General features: G+C 39.0%; 2 protein-coding genes across 2 annotated transcripts in view; one reads left to right on the top strand and one right to left on the bottom strand.

Annotated features, from left to right (window-relative positions):
* The window catches only part of EPB41L2 (erythrocyte membrane protein band 4.1 like 2), a 273,144-nt gene that overhangs the window by 31,322 nt on the left and 225,388 nt on the right, over positions 1 to 16,434 (bottom strand). The gene's annotated exons all lie outside the window — the stretch shown is intronic.
* The window catches only part of SMLR1 (small leucine rich protein 1), a 42,362-nt gene that overhangs the window by 18,482 nt on the left and 7,446 nt on the right, over positions 1 to 16,434 (top strand). Inside the window, 2 exon segments of the mRNA XM_067702890.1 lie at positions 16,162 to 16,283; positions 16,286 to 16,418. Coding sequence (XP_067558991.1) covers positions 16,162 to 16,283; positions 16,286 to 16,418 — 255 coding nt within the window.

Here is a 16,434-nt window from a genome sequence, read left to right as displayed (position 1 = left end):
TGGTACTGGCACAAAAACAGAAATATAGATCAATGGAACAGGACAGAAAGCCCAGAGATAAACCCACGTACATATGGTCACCTTATCTTTGATAAAGGAGGCAGGAATACACAGGGGAGAAAAGACAGCCTCTTCAATAAGTGGTGCTGGGAAAACTGGACAGCTACATGTGAAAGAATGAAATTAGAACACTCCCTAACACCATACACAAAAATAAACTCAAAATGGATCAAAGACCTAAATGTAAGGCCAGACACTACCAAACTCTCAGAATAAAACATAGGCAGAACACTCTATGACATAAATCACAGCAAGATCCTTTTTGACCCACCTCCTAGAGAAATGGAAATAAAACCAAAAATAAACAAATGAGATCTAATGAAACTTAAAAGCTTTTGCACAGCAAAGGAAACCATAAAGAAGACGAAAAGACAACCTTCAGAATGGGAGAAAATATTTGCAAATGAAGCAAGTGACAAAGGATTATTCTCCAAAATATACAAGCAGCTCATGCAGCTCAATATCAAAAAAACAAACAACCCAATCCAAAATTGGGCAGAAGACCTAAATAGACATTTCTCCAAAGAAGATATACAGATTGCCAACAAACACATGAAAGAATGCTCAACATCATTAATCATTAGAGAAATGCAAATCAAAACTACAATGAGATATCATCTCACATCGGTCAGAATGGCCATCATCAAAAAATCTACAAACAATAAATGCTGGAGAGGGTGCGGAGAAAAGGGAACCCTCTTGCACTGTTGGTGGGAATGTAAGTTGATACAGCCACTATGGAGAACCGTATGGAGGTTCCTTAAAAAACTAAAAATAGAACTGCCATATGACCCAGCAATCCCTCTATTGGGCATATACCCTGAGAAAACCATAATTCAAAAATAGTCATGTACCAAAATGTTCATTGCAGCTCTATTTACAATAGCCAGGACATGGAAGCAACCTAAGTGTCCATCGATAGATGAACGGATAAAGAAGATGTGGCACATATATACAATGGAATATTACTCAGCCATAAAAAGAAACGAAATTGTGTTATTTGTAGTGAGGTGGATGGACCTAGAGTCTGTCATACAGAATGAAGTAAGTCAGAAAGAGAAAAACAAATACCGTATGCTAACACATATATATGGAATCAAAAAAAAAAAAGTCATGAAGAACCTAGGGGCAAGATGGGAATAAAGACACACACCTACTAAAGAATGGACTTGAGGATATGGGGAGGTGGAAAGTTAAGCTGGGAGAAAGTGAGAGAGTGGCATGGACATATATACACTACCAAATTTAAAACAGATATCTAGTGGGAAGCAGCCACATAGCACAGGGAGATCAGCTCGGTGCTTTGTGACCACCTAGAGGGGTGGGATAGGGAGGGTGGGAGGGAGGGAGACGCAAGAGGGAAGAGATGTGGGGACATATGTATATGTATAACTGATTCCTTTTGTTATAAAGCAGAAACTAACACACCATTGTAAAGCAATTATACTCCAATAAAGATGTTAAAAAAAGATAAATGAAGGCCCTAAAAAAAAAAAAAAAAAGAAGAAAAGATAGCTTGTTATTCACAGTTACCAAGTGAAGGAGGCAAGCCATGCCACACAGGGCCACACAGGGAAGCACGAGGGTCAGCTGGAAAGCAGAAGAATGAGGGAAAAATGTGAACAAGAGCCTTTATTGTCCTTTCTGCCAGAAAGGCAAGCCAGGGCAAGGTAAGAAGGCTTAGTGTTGGTTACCTTGAATAACTTCAGCAGGCTCTGGCGTATAGGGGATGTTTCTAGCTGTCTAGTACCCGGCCCTGGAGTGCTTAGGGCAGAGGAATATTATTAGCCCTGAGTCTGAACACCCAGTAGAGGAGAGTTGTGTGATCTCTGGATTGGTGAGTTTACATATGAAAGGCATGCTCTCTGGTAGTGAAGTTGTTTACTATTTCTAGGAATTGGCTATCTCTGGGAAGAGCAGCCTTTCCCAGCATCAGCAAGGCTCCAAGATGTCAAAGCACTAAAATTACAGAAAATAGGGCTTCCCTGGTGGCGCAGTGGTTGAGAGTCCGCCTGCCGATGCAGGGGACACGGGTTCGTGCCCCGGTCCGGGAAGATCCCACATGCCGCGGAGCGGCTGGGCCCGTGAGCCATGGCCGCTGAGCCTGCACGTCCGGAGCCTGTACTCTGCAACGGGAGAGGCCACAGCAGTGAGAGGCCTGCGTACCGCAAAAAAAAAAAAAAAAAAATACAGAAAATAAAAAGGCATGATTAATATCCCCCTCCCCACTGCAGTTTGTTCAGTACCTTTATAACATTTTATATTTAAATTGTTTGCTCCTCAAGAAGAGAGGTCTCACTTTTGGAGCTTGGATACATGAAGATCTAAATGTAAAGAAGCAAAAAAGTGAAGCAGATTGTCCTTGACAAAAAACCAGAGATGAATATTTTAAATAGTCTCCTAATGTTGAACTGCCCAGGGTTTTCAAAATCAAAACGTTTAAAGTGATGACTTTGCACTGGGAATATCTGTATATAAAGTCTACATAGTCAGCCATTGGAAGATAGCACCTGCCAAGTCCCAGGATCCAATGAGCTCTCCTTGAGATATGACTTCTATAGGCCTATGGGCCTGGCCCTCCATCACGTGTATGCACTGAGTGTACCTTATATCTATTCTATTTCTTCAATACAGGTTAAATCAATCACAATAGAAAACATAATATTCTTCTCTTACGTTGTTCACTTAATCCCCCATATGAATATCCATTAGCCCAGACTCAGTTTTTTCTTTTTTTTTTTTGCGGTACACAGGCCTCTCACCGTCGTGGCCTCTCCCGTTGTGGAGCCCAGGCTCCGGACACGCAGGCTCAGCGGCCATGGCTCACGGGCCCAGCCGCTCCGCGGCATGTGGGATCCTCCGGGACCGGGGTATGAACCCGTGTCCCCTGCATCGGCAGGCGGACTCTCAACCACTGCGCCACCAGGGAAGCCCCCAGACTCAGTTTTAACAAGAATAATAAACCAGGAGAGAGGATGAAACAGAGATTCCTGTTTTTCTGTGAAGCTATTTCTACTTTAAGAAACAAAAGGAAAAACATGCAAAAATAATTGCAGAATAGATCTCTCTTAATGATCTTGATTGAAGCCCATTAAATAAAAACCCCAGAGAGCCTCTGATGGAGCCCTGATTGGAGGAGAGCCTTGTATAACAAATGAGGTCTGAGGGCTTGGAGACACAGCAGGTTACCGATACATGATGTTAACCAGAAATAAAGAGAGAAGGGGTAAAGCAGATCAAGAAAATCAGCAGGGGGAAAGAAAACAGAACCAGGACGAGTAGGTGAAAAAAGAAAGAAAACATGTACTAATGAATGAGGTCATTTATTTAAGACCATCATTCACTGTGATTTGCAACTAGAAAAATATAGTCAAGCCTAAGTGAAATTCATTACTTCCATCCAGCAAAACCTGTAACAGAAACATCCAACTCGTCCCTTCTGCCAATGACAACATCTTCCTCTTTAGGTCAAATGGAACAATTTAAGGATTGTTTTAAATGAGACAATGTGTGTGAAGGCATCAGATGTTCTGGAGAGCAAACAGGGCTATTCAATAAGTGTTACTGTTTCATTCCCTTCCCTGCGCGCAATCTGAGAAGTGGCCGCAAGGCATCAAGTTTGTGGTCAGTGGATAAGTGTAGTGCTTATCCCATCAAAATTAAATTTCATGGTTGGCGAGAAATTAAAGACTTCAGAGTCATTAGCTCACAAAGGGACTCCATGTGTGGTCCTTTCCTACTATTACTCTGGCATTTTCTGGCATTGTCCTTGGCTCTTCCTCCCTGACAGCTGACAGCTGACAGCCTCACCCTTTTTCTTCGTGGCCAGAAGCTAAGTGAGTGCATGTTCATCCACTTGGCAAATGTGCTGTTTCCTTTGTGTCTTAGCCAACCAAAACATGCCATTAATGGAAGACATCAGCCAAAGATTTTCAGTGTCCGGCTCCCACAGGTCCCCTCACACCTGCCTTAGCATGTGGTAAATATACCTAATTTTCTACCTTTGATCTCCTTTGGGCTTTTTTCCACAGGAGAAACCATGCAACTGAGATTTAAATGACTCTAGTGAAGACCTCCTTAATTTCTCCCTCCAACGTTAATTTCACAATTAGTACTCATGCGTCTTATACTCATTGGAGGATATTAAGTCTATGTTTATCTCCTGGAAATATGTCAAATTATACAGAAACAGACTGCCCTAAAAGTAAAGAGGTCATCAGAGAGCTACCATGGCAGGTTGTACAAATAGTGCCCTGTACAAGGACTCCTGACCCAGGTGAGTGGGTTACGATGCAGGCTTTGCTCTGTTGCCAAGCAATGCTCAGATGGGGAGAATTTCCCTAATTTATGCAAAGATACCATATTGAACAGAGTGATCCTGGACATGTCAATATTAATGTAAAAAAAGAATTGAGTAAACATACCAAGCTAGGTGGACAAATAGATTATGCCAACAAGAATATCAATGAACATTCACATTTTCTTCCAAATTATCCCTATGCAAATTCATTTTCCATCCAATTTATTTATTGACTAATTAAAAAAGAATAATCTCACCTAATAAAAATATCTGGACCTAAAAAGCTAAAATGGTATAAAGAGCAAAATTCATAAAATCCATTTTATTTCTGAAGTATAAATACCTAAAGGTAGAAAGGCAATACCAATTCTTCTCCCTAAAGGACAAAATTAATTGTGAAAAAAGATTAGAGACGTGAACCGAGTTCAAGGGCCACTATAAATAATGTAACACCAAGTACAGTCTTTGTATTCCTCTCCCACCCAACTGACTTACAGCAAATCTGAAAACATACATTGACAGGATATATTTTTAATAAGACAGAAAATATTTTTGCCCACAGAACATTTCCAAACATTAAACTCCAAAATGGCCTACCAAAAAGAATAAATATTAAATGCAAAACACTCTACTTGGTAATAGGAAGGACAAGAAGATATTAAAAGAAACCATCCTCTACCCTCCAGGGACTAAAATCTTAAACAGAAACAGATTTTAAAACCCTAATATTGCTGTCATAGAAGTACACATGTATTGTGAAGGGAATGGGTGGGAAGGAAAAAGGATGGTCCTTGAGGGGTCAGAGAAAGGTTTTGTGACGTTTGAGCTGGTACCTGAAGATGAGAGAGACTGAAGGAGGGTTTACTTCTAAAGCTCCAATGTTCTACAGTCACAACACACTCAGGAAATGATGGCATTTGTGTGGCACATTGGAGTAAACTGAGGATGCTGATTCCTGCTGGGGCAAGGGCTCTAAGACTGGCTGTCCCCAGGGATGAATAGGTCTGTGACTCAGGACACCTGTAAGCCATTTTGGTCACACCAGGTTACCAAGGAACACATTGTTGGTAAGTTCTGTAGAGTTTTGAGAGTAAACTGGTAGTTCTCAATTTTTTGTGACACCTTATAATCACCTGAGAGCTTTAAAAACAATCCATGCCATTTAAGTCAGAATCACCAAAGGAGCAGCCTGAACATGGGAATGTTTTAGAAGCTCTCAAATAAGGCTAATGGGAGACAGGTTGAGAACCACTGGACAAAATTTTCCTTCTCTTACCAGAACAAAACTGGCTAAGTCACACATCAAGTTTTGAAATAAAAATAAATTAATAATAATAATAAACTGGTAGATAATTAGAAATTAAATAGTGTCTACTTCTGTTTCTGGCCATGAAGGAGTAACAGGATGCAGAATTACCCTCCTGTTGTAAACTAGGAAACTTGATAAAACACAGAAAAAGCTATTTTCAAACACTGGACAGTAGAGGATTGTGATCCTTACAAGTAGGGTAAAAAATAAGGTGAGTCCTACCATTACCCAGGTTTTCTGCTGAAAGACAGTCTCTAGATTGCAGGACAGGGAGGGTGAACCCAAACAGAGCCTAAGAGTTTAAGATTAAGAGACTGGGAATTGGGGAGGACAAGGCAGCTGGAATTTGCAGAGCAGAGTCCCCAAGAGGAAAGAGCTAAGCAGAGAAACAGTTTCAAAAATCTGCCTAGGAATCCTCTTGAGTCATTTGTCCAACACAAATGTATGCATGCAAGATTGAAAGCGTGAGAAACTAAGCAGAATAACTTCCAAGGAAAGAACATTTATTACTTATTCAGTATTGTACTACAGGCCTTAGCCAGTGCAATTAAGCAAGAAAAAGAAATAAGCATGCAAATTAAAAAAAATTTTTTTTAAAAGAGGTAAAATTCTCTTTACGTACACATGACACATAAAAACCCCTGAGAAATTTACCAAAAAACAAAACAACAACAAAAAACCTCTTAAAGCTTACAAGCAAGTTTAGAAAGGTTTTAAGATATAGGGTCAAAAAAATTAATTAATTAAAAATTAATTAATTAATTAAAAAATTAACTGTATTTCTATATACTAGCATCAAACAATTGGAAGTGGAATTTTTTTAAACTCCATTTATAATAGCATCCAAAACATGACATATTTAGGAATAAATAAAATAAAATATATGCAAACCTTTACTCTGAAAACCACAAAAGATTACTGAGAGAACATTCAAAAGGTTAAATAAATGGAAATATAGACCATATTTATGAACTGGAAGGCTCAATACTACAAAGATTGTCATTCTATCCAAATTGATCTGTAGATTCAACACAATTCCAATCAAAATCTCAGCCAGTTTTTTTTTTTTTTTTTTTGTAAATGTGTTTCTAAAATTTTTTGGAAAAGAAAAGGACTTAGAATAGTCAAATGATTCAAAATTGGGTGACTTACACTTCCTGATTTCAAGACTTACTGTAAAGCTACAGTAAGTCATCAAGAGAATGTGGTGTTGGCAGAAGAACAGACCTACAGATCAATGGAATAGAACAGAGAATTAGAAATAGACCCCCAAATATATAGTCAATTGATTTTCAGTAAAAATTAAAACGCCAATTTAATTCAACGGAGAAAGGAAAGTCTCTTCAACAAATGTTGCTTGGGGAAAAAAATGAACCTTGACCCTTACCTCAGGCAGTATAAAAATTTAATTCAAAATGGATCACAGACTTAAATGCAATGTTTAGAACTACTAAACTTCTAGAAAAAACACAGAATTCCATCCCTGGTCAGGAAACTAAGATCCTGCAAGCTATGTGGCACAGCCAAAAAACCCAATAAAACAAAACAAACAAACAAAAAACCATAGGAGAAAATTATTATGATTTTAGTGTAGGCAAAGATTTCTTCTATAAAACACAAAAAGTGTGAAATAACAAATTAAGTTAAAATGAAAGTTTAAATGAAATAACATTTAAAAAATAATTTAAAAAACATTAAAAAAATAATAATTTAAATCACATTTAAAAAATAATTTAAGTTAAATGAAAAGTTAAAATGAAATAACAAATTAATCATCAAAATTTGAAACTTAAGCCCCTTGAAAGACATTACTAAGAAAATTAAAAGACATACTACAAAATGGGAGAAAATATTCACAATACAAATATCTGACAAGGGACTTTTGTGCATAAATTATAAAGAATTTAGTTATAACTCATTAAGAAGGCAACACAATAAAAATATAGGCAAAAAATTTGAACAATTTACAAAAGAAGCTATATGAATGGCCAATACACACATAAAAAATGCTCAACATCATTAGTCATTAGGGGTATTAATCATGCCTTTTTATTCTATATTATTAGGGGTATTAATCATGCCTTTTTATTCTATATTTTTTATGTTTTAGTATTTTAGGTCCTTGCTGACCCTTATAGCAATCATTTCCTGATCTATTGACCTTGTTATACCTGAATAATAATAAAACCTATATTTTAAAACACAGGGAAATTCAAATTAAATGCATAATGAAATAGGACTCCCTACTCATTAGCATAGATAAAAATGTTTTAAGATGTCAATACCTAGTGTTGGTGAGAATGAGGAAAAATTAGAATCCTCCTCCTTCATTGCTAGTGAGATTGTGAAATGGCATAATCATTTTGGAAGGCCGTGTGATAGTTTCTTATAAGGTTAAACATACATTTACCATAAGACCCAGAAATTCTGTTCTTATTCAAATCTGTACTTACTCAAGAGAAATGAAAAGATAGGTCCACACAAAGACAAGTACACAAATTTATTCATAATAGCTAAAAATTGGAAATCAAATGTCCATCTACAGGTGAATGGATAAACAAATTATGGCATATCCATAGTGATACAGAACAGATATGGACTGAAATACTACTCACCAATAAAGAGGAATCAATTACTGAAAAATGCAACAGTGTGGATGAATGATGCTAAGCAAAAAAGTCAGACACAAAAGCATACATACTGTAAGACTCCATTTCTATGAAACTGTAGAAACGGTCAATTTAATCTACACTGACAGATGATCAGAGGTTGCCTGGTGTTGGGGTAGTGAAGACTGACCAGGAAGGGCCACAAGAACAATTTGGGGGACCGACGGAAATATTCTATATCTTGATTGTGGTGATGATTCCATGAGTATGTGAATGTGTCAAAACACATTGAAATATAGACTTAAATGGGCAGAATTTAATGTGTGTGAACTATACCTCAATAAAGTGGATTTTTTTAAAACAGTGTCCTTGAAATAGAATCAAATTTATGTCAATCTTATTTATTATTCTTTTACCCATAATGAGGTAATATGTCTGATTTTTCTGAAGACATCATGAAAAGAAAAAAATTATATTTGGAAGCAATTACTGAGACCAGATGGTTTCCTGTTCTTTCAGGAGTTAAGACATTATTAACAGTATTGCTTTATATGTCTGTAAAGAGCCTTATCTCTGTGTACACTGTATTATTATGCATCTATAAAATACCACTTTATAGCAGTAGCTGTACTTTACAAATCTCTTTCTACGTGGCTTAACTGATAACTCTGACATACAGGCTCTCTTATACATCCCTCCCAATTCCGAAATTAGGGGGCTTTGGCTCACCAGCTTCAACACAAAAACCATGTGCCAGTTCAAGAATTCACTGTCTGGATGGGTATCTGCCCTGCATTCCCCAAGAAGAGGGCTGGGAACTCTGAGCAGCTGGATGGACGCCCAGGAAAAGACTGTTCCCATCACTGCTTTTTTTAGGGGCAATGGGCAAGATAAAATAGGACTGCCAGATGGCTACAACTCATTACTGCCTGGCAGCAGTCAGGGTGAAATGAGAGTAAATTAATCAGCATTCAGAAGGAATGAATGGCAAAGGGGTGATGTGTATTGATGCTATTTTAGCGCAAGTCAAATTAAACCTGTATAACTGACAACATGCATTAATCTCCCTATTGCCTCCAATAGCTGTGCAAATGAGCTCCTAGTTTCTTTATACAAACAGCTGTTATTTTCCTGTTACCACCTTGGCCAAAAGTTCTAGTAATGGCCTTCTAGGTTACCCTTAGTGATTAATACAAACTTGTGCATTATACCGACTCTGCTAAGGAAAGAATTTCGCCTATGTTGTAGCAGTGAATCTCTAAACTGCAGCTCTCCGACAGAAAGCAGGGCTTGTGCAAAACGATAGATTTGTCAGTCATCTGCAAACTCTCAGACTTAAATGAACACTGGATTTACTGTTTGGATATTGCAGAAGTCACAAGGATTTTTTTTTTAAGGGAAATAGAAACAAAATTGTGGGGTTTTTCTCAAAGAAAATTTAGATTTAGATTTCAAAGGTCAGCTATAAACCTGTGTAATGGCATTACACTGGATTATCTTCTCGAGGATGTATATTTAAGCATAATGTTATATTGCAGGAAAGGCTGAGTCTTAATTTACAAAAAAAACCCCATAAAATCAATTGATGATATCTGGGTTAAATTTAATTCTTGCTTGGGTAAAGCTCGTCTCTGACATAGAGTCTGCAGAACCACTTTCACCACCTCCCCCTAAATTAGAACTGCCTTTAAGAGCCTCCAAATAGCCAGAGAGACCAATGAGAAGCTGTCAGCCTTCTGAAATTATGGCAAGAAGCATAAACTAGAGAAATTAGAGCAATGTTCTCCAGTACTTGTCTCAGGCTTTATTCTTCTGGAACGTTTCTCTTCTTACCCAGCAGCAGACCCAGGTAATACAGATCTGAAGCTTATACATTTTGAAGGTCCCTATTTCAGAGAAAAAATACAAAATTGAAAACACAAAAAACTGGATGAAAGTGAATATTTACGTAGACTGAGAAAAGAAGTAAATTACAAATTTTAAAAAGCTGACAAGCAAATTTTTTTACATTCTGGAGTTTCTGTCAATCCTTCAGTTTTTTATTTTGGCCTCCACTGGGAAATTTCCCTCTCATCATATTTGAATTTTGGTATAATCCATCATTTTGAAACACACAAGAAATAACCTGAAATTAAGGAATTCCAAGAAGAATTAAATGTGCTTTTAATTGCCATTATATTATGTTGTGCTATATAACCATATAATCAAATTTCCCTTATATTACACACTCGGAACTTTCAGAAATACATGTAGTTTTGTTATTGGAACACGGGTTTCCTCAGGTCCCAATTCAGTACTCTCTTATGTCCAGAACTGCCACACTTTGTCATGACAAGATCTATCATACACCCTAAAACGTAACCCGGTGCTTTGGGATCTTTAAAATGTGCAACATTACACAATGATGCACTTACTGTTTGTAGTATTATTGCTGATGGTTTTTATCCTCAGACACAGGAGTTCTGACAAATTCTATTCTACTCCATTAACACCAAAATGCATATTGTGTTTATAACTGTATACACTGCAGGAGAGAACCTTCCTCTTGACTGAGCAGGAATAAAAATCAAATCTTCCACTTATAATTCTACATGCATGAGATTTGGAAGAATTTTCCACAGCAGCTTCTGGCCTCATACATTTCAAATCCTATTTCTCTCCCACTTCCCACATACTTCCGAAGTTAAGTGCATAGGACATGTTCAAATTGTGATACCGCCTTTTGCCCCTGAAAATTCGGGTCACAATGCAAAGAATTACAGCACAGGGGCTTGTAGGAGTACCCCTGAAAGTCATTGCTACACCAAGACAGCTAACTACAACTTAACTATATACAGAAATAACTGCAAAACACATAAACTTTCCACCAACCCAAATTAAATGTGTCCCCAACTCATCTTCCCCCTAGAGCTGTCCCCAAAATTTCCATGGCTGCTCCAACACTTCCTGCCATAAAGAGTGTGAAAGATGGGAATCTGGAGTGGAGATATATCTATTGCAGCTAATACATCTTTTGTTTGCAAACTCTACAAAAACTAACACCACGTGTATATATTTTCGGTATCCCTCCCTGGGTCTTGGAAGGGTCCAGGCAAATGAGGGGTGCTGAAATTTAAACTTCATTAACTCAAATTAGCATATATCAGTCTCTGTTCTTATCTCTTATTTATATGAGAGATATAAAATAAGAGGTTATTTTATATCTTATTTGGTCATGTTGATTGACAAAAGCATAATGGGTGAATGGAGAGAAAAGCTGAATTGAACAGAATTTCCATCTCTGATGTTCTAAACAAGGAATTTTTGGTTTGTCTAAGTGCCCTCCCCTCCCTGGAGACCCTGGGGTGCAAACATTCATCCTTATACTACTCCCAGAGAGCTACCCTCTCCTGTCACAGCCCATTGCTAATGAAGAGAAACAGCTAATTTGTACCACCACCCCAAATAAGACAGGATTACAAAGAAACTGTCAGGTGGGCATGTTCCAATGACCATTTTCCCATGAACAAAATAAACTTGCAAAGAGTTTCATGAATGAGACAAGATCATTTTCCTATAAACAAAATAACTTTGTAAAGTGAGATGGGCTGAGACTTGAAGAATTTAATGAATCAGACAATGTTCATGCTTCTTGAATTGTTGGGGCCAGTCTGTGCTAGTACAATTCACAAAAACTGAAGTAAAAAAGCCCCGTAATTTCTCAGAATAACTTGATTCCTATCCACCATTCCCTACCTAAGAATACCAATCCTATACTTTGATACTTAGGGTTAGGGTTGATACTCAGAGCACCAAGACAAATCTTATTACCTAAGGGCCGATACCCAAAAGCATGTTCTGCAGACCGTGATCTCCTGAGATTCTCCTGGCAACAAGGACTCAATGGTCCAGCAAGTTTGGGAAAGACTCATGCTGTATTCCTCTTGGGGATTCACAATGCGCCCTACCAAATTATAGGCTCTAAGAAACCTTGCAGTAAAGAAATCATCTTACCCCAGTATTCTCTACATTTATTTAACCATTTTCCAAGCAATGCCTAATAAAATGCAGTAGAATTAGTTTCACAGACCACCCTGTGGGCACATTTTCTTGAGCAACTGTCAGTGTTGTCATGTTTCTAGATCAGAGTTTCTCAAAAGTGTATTTTCTACCAATTTTCCCCTTTCTCAATGTGCTCCAGCCACAGTAGGCCTCCTTCTGCATCTCCTATCACACCAAAAATTTTCCTATCTCAGGAATTTTGTACTTGCTGTTCTCTCTGCCTAAAACTCCATTCTTCTAAATATGCTCATGGCTCCATCTTTCTTCTCATTCAAGACTCTGCTCAAAAGTCTGCTTTTCAGAGAAATCTTCTGTAATGGACTGAATTGATTACTCCACCAAAATTCGTATGTTGAAGCCCTAACCCCCAATATGAGTATATTTGAAGATAGGGCCTTTTAGGGAGGTAATTAAGGTTAAATGTGGTCATAAGGGTGGGACCCTAATCCAGTACAATTGGTACCCTTATAAGGAAAGGAAGAGAACCAGGGGTGCCCGAGCACAGAGAAGAGGCCATGTGAGGTAACAGCAAGAAGAAAACCAGCCATCTACAAGCCGAAGAGAGAAAAAGTCTAAACAGAAACCAGCCCTGCTAGCACCTCAGTTTTGGATGTCCAGTCTTCAGAACTGTGAGAAAATTAATTTCAGTTGTTTAAGCTACCCAGTCTGTAGTATTTTGTTACAGCAGTTCTATCAGGCTAGTACTCCTTCCCTGACCACCCACCTAAAAGTAACACTTCCTGTTAGTCTCTTCTCTCCTTGCCCTTTTTTTTTTTTTTTTTTTCCTGCAGAGCACTTATCATGACTTGACACTATATCTCTAGGAGGTTGAGAGGCAGTAGAATATAATGGATAAGTGTTTGGGGTCTGGGTTCAAATTCCAACTGTGTCACTTTCTAGTGGTGTGATCACTGATGAGTTATGAAAGCTCCGTGGGCTTTATAGAATTGGTACTTACTTCAAAGGCATTGTTATAAGACCATAATGAGATAGAATATGGGAAGTGTTTATACTACTCCCTGGGGTGTATACTACTACACTCCACTGGAATGTAAGTTCCATAAAGACAGGGACTTTGTCATCCATGATTATGTTCACAGCCCCAAATCAGTGCCTCCAGGGCACATGTTAAACCCTCAATAAATATTTGTTACTTGAAATATGAATAAATGAAGGCCTGTAGACCTTTTCTCAAAGTTCACAAAGAATTTAAATTCTTCATTGTCACTTCCATGTCTCTTTTTATTGAAATAGTACCTTATAGGGCTTCCCTGGTGGCGCAGTGGTTGAGAGTCTGCCTGCCGATGCAGGGGACACGGGTTCGTGCCCCGGTCCGGGAGGATCCCACATGCCGCAGAGCGGTTGGGCCCGTGAGCCATGGCCGCCGAGCCTGCGCGTCCAGAGCCTGTGCTCCGCAGCGGGAGAGGCCACAGCAGTGAGAGGCCCGTGTACCACAAAAACAAACAAAAAAAGAGTACCTTATAACCTACCACTGCCACACGATTTCAGAGCCCTTATTTTTGTGTTGACTGTAACACTGGTGCCAAGTGATACTACTTTAATTGACATGGGCTAATGAGCCAAGTTCAGAAGGGCAGGTAACAAGGGTCAGAGAATATAGACTTTCCTACCCCAAAGGCCCACACTGGAGCAGTCCTTACTACACTTACAGTGAGCAGTACTTCATCAGCAAAGCATCACCCATATAATTAAATCAGAGCATTCATTTAAAATTTGTTAGTTTCATTTGTATTTATTCTTCTGTGTTGGTTTTGCAGCTGCACACGAGTTGATCCTCCAGATATCAGTCAACAGCCCTTTGGCACCTTCCACTGACGGACTTCAGAACCTTCACTGCTCTGCGCCATGTCATTGGAATGAGTCATCCTTTATGGCTTATTCAGATGAATACAGAATCCAAATCAGAGGCCTGGTGGGTTTGGTATCACCTTCCATAGGTCACAGTTATCTAAAAAAGGCTTTTGTCCAGCTGTCACTAAGAGCATAATAGGTGGTATAAGAGTAGTTCCCTAGGGACTCACATCAACATCTGCAATCACTTGTGCCATAAACTGTCATGTAAATCAACAGTGGGCTCATTCACTACTAAGGAAGTCAACAGGAGAATTTAACCCCAGATGGAACATGTCCCTCTATTTTCACAGATGTACATTTTCCAGTGACATTAATGATTACACCCACCACATGGTAAAAAGCTAGGTAAAGAATCTGCTGTCATTATGGTAACGTATTGCACACTCTATGGAACCCCACCCCAAATTCTGGTCAATCAAATAGACTGATTACCAGTGTTTCAAACATCTCTATCCTTCTACCTGCCAGGCCTACTTAACCCAAGCAACCAGTGTGAATTTGGAAAAGAGTCTTTATTGATAAAAGCTCTTAAGCTCTAAAGGTGTTTAACAAATCCTAATATGTAATCTTCTAAAAGTTCCCAGTGATGTGATATATTTAATAAATTAAGAAAACCTTTAATACCAGCAACAAACAATCAGGAATTGAAATTTTAAAAGCAACGCTCTTTACAACAGCATAAAATATGAAATACGTAGGGGCAGATCGGACAGAAATCTATTTGCTGTTTACTGCTTAGGAAGCCAGCTGGGCATCCCAGAGACCCTCCCCATTCTTATTGTTTTATAGATTAGGGTGCTGACTTTACAGCTGGGACTAAGACTCTGCATGGCCATGCAGAACCCTTGATGGAAAAACGCAGGAGGCATTGACAGCAGCACGCCCTTCATAGGGCAGCCACTCACCCAAGTGGCCATGGGGAACTGGGTGACAACATGAGAAGAGAAATCAGCCCAAGGAGGTGGCTGCCAAGCTCCCTCCCCAAGTTTTCCAAATCCCCCAGGAGGCCTTTTAATGATAGAAAGGATTTTTCAGTTGGTTTTAGTTTAGTAGACCAGTATCTTCAAAATGTTTTCACTAAAGCAGTGGATGGCAACTCAACTCAGTTTATAAACCAGCATCAACATAGTCTATTGTCCTTTTAATCTTTTCCCAGAAACTTGGTGGTTACCACACCAGCCACATCACTATCGTTCAGGGGGCACCTTCTACTGCTAAGGGTGGGCCACAGGACCGTGTGAGCAGGAAACAGCTGAGAGTACCAGCTACTAAAGCAGCAAGCACAAACTGATGCACTGGGGCAAGAAGGAACAGGGCCCGTATTACCATCCATTCCACCATTATGTCTTATGGCCATTCTCTCTCTCTCTCTGTCTGCCTCCACTCTCAGAGGGAAGGTACCATGACTTTTTCTTGTACATCCAGCATCTAGTCAAGAGGTTGGGTTGTAGTAGAATTAAATTTTTGTTGAATAACTGAATAAACGAGTATACCTCTCAGAAAAGCATTCGGAGTAGGACATATTAGGAAGAGATTTTATATATGGAAAGAAAATTGTTTCTCCTTCCTTGCTATTAGTTGTATAAACTATGTATGAAGGAAAATTCACTTTTTCTCAATACAGGTACATTAACATAGCTACTAATTAATATTTTCTCTGAAATTTAGAAAATGTAGGAAAAATTCTTCCTACGTCTGGGCATATATTGGTAGAATATATACAACAAGGAGGTTTGCTTAAAGTCAGGTACTTTTCATATCAGATAAACTGAATACAAAGAAATTTAGGTCTCCTGGTGTCATTCCCAACCTTGCCAGATAAATACTCATCTCTGGAATGGCCTGGGAGAATCACCTTTCAATTCCTCGACACTTTGTAGCTGAGTTACAGAGTAACCTGCCAGCAATCCTCTCAGAATTCATGGGGCTGTTTAAATAGAGCAAAGTCCACAAAAAGTTCCACTGAGATGTGCTGAGCAAAGGCCAGAGCCCCAGAAGAAAACAAGTGTGGACTCAGCGAAGCTGCCCTCATCTGAGGGCGAACCCCACCACCAGCCCGGGGTTGGGGGGGGGATCGGTGGTCTGTGTGATATGGCAATGAGCCCCGTACTGTCGGAGTTCCTGAGAGAGCTCCCAGGCTGGCTCCTGCTCTCTGGCATCTTCCTGCCCGTGACTTTGCTGCTGTTCCTTCTCATTGCCTACTTCAGGATCAAGCTGATGGAGGGTAAGTGAGAAGCCAC

Source organism: Pseudorca crassidens, chromosome 13 (assembly GCF_039906515.1).
Source record: "Pseudorca crassidens isolate mPseCra1 chromosome 13, mPseCra1.hap1, whole genome shotgun sequence".
In the NCBI taxonomy this organism is placed as follows: domain Eukaryota; kingdom Metazoa; phylum Chordata; class Mammalia; order Artiodactyla; family Delphinidae; genus Pseudorca; species Pseudorca crassidens.
This window is presented reverse-complemented; position numbering and strand designations above follow the sequence as displayed.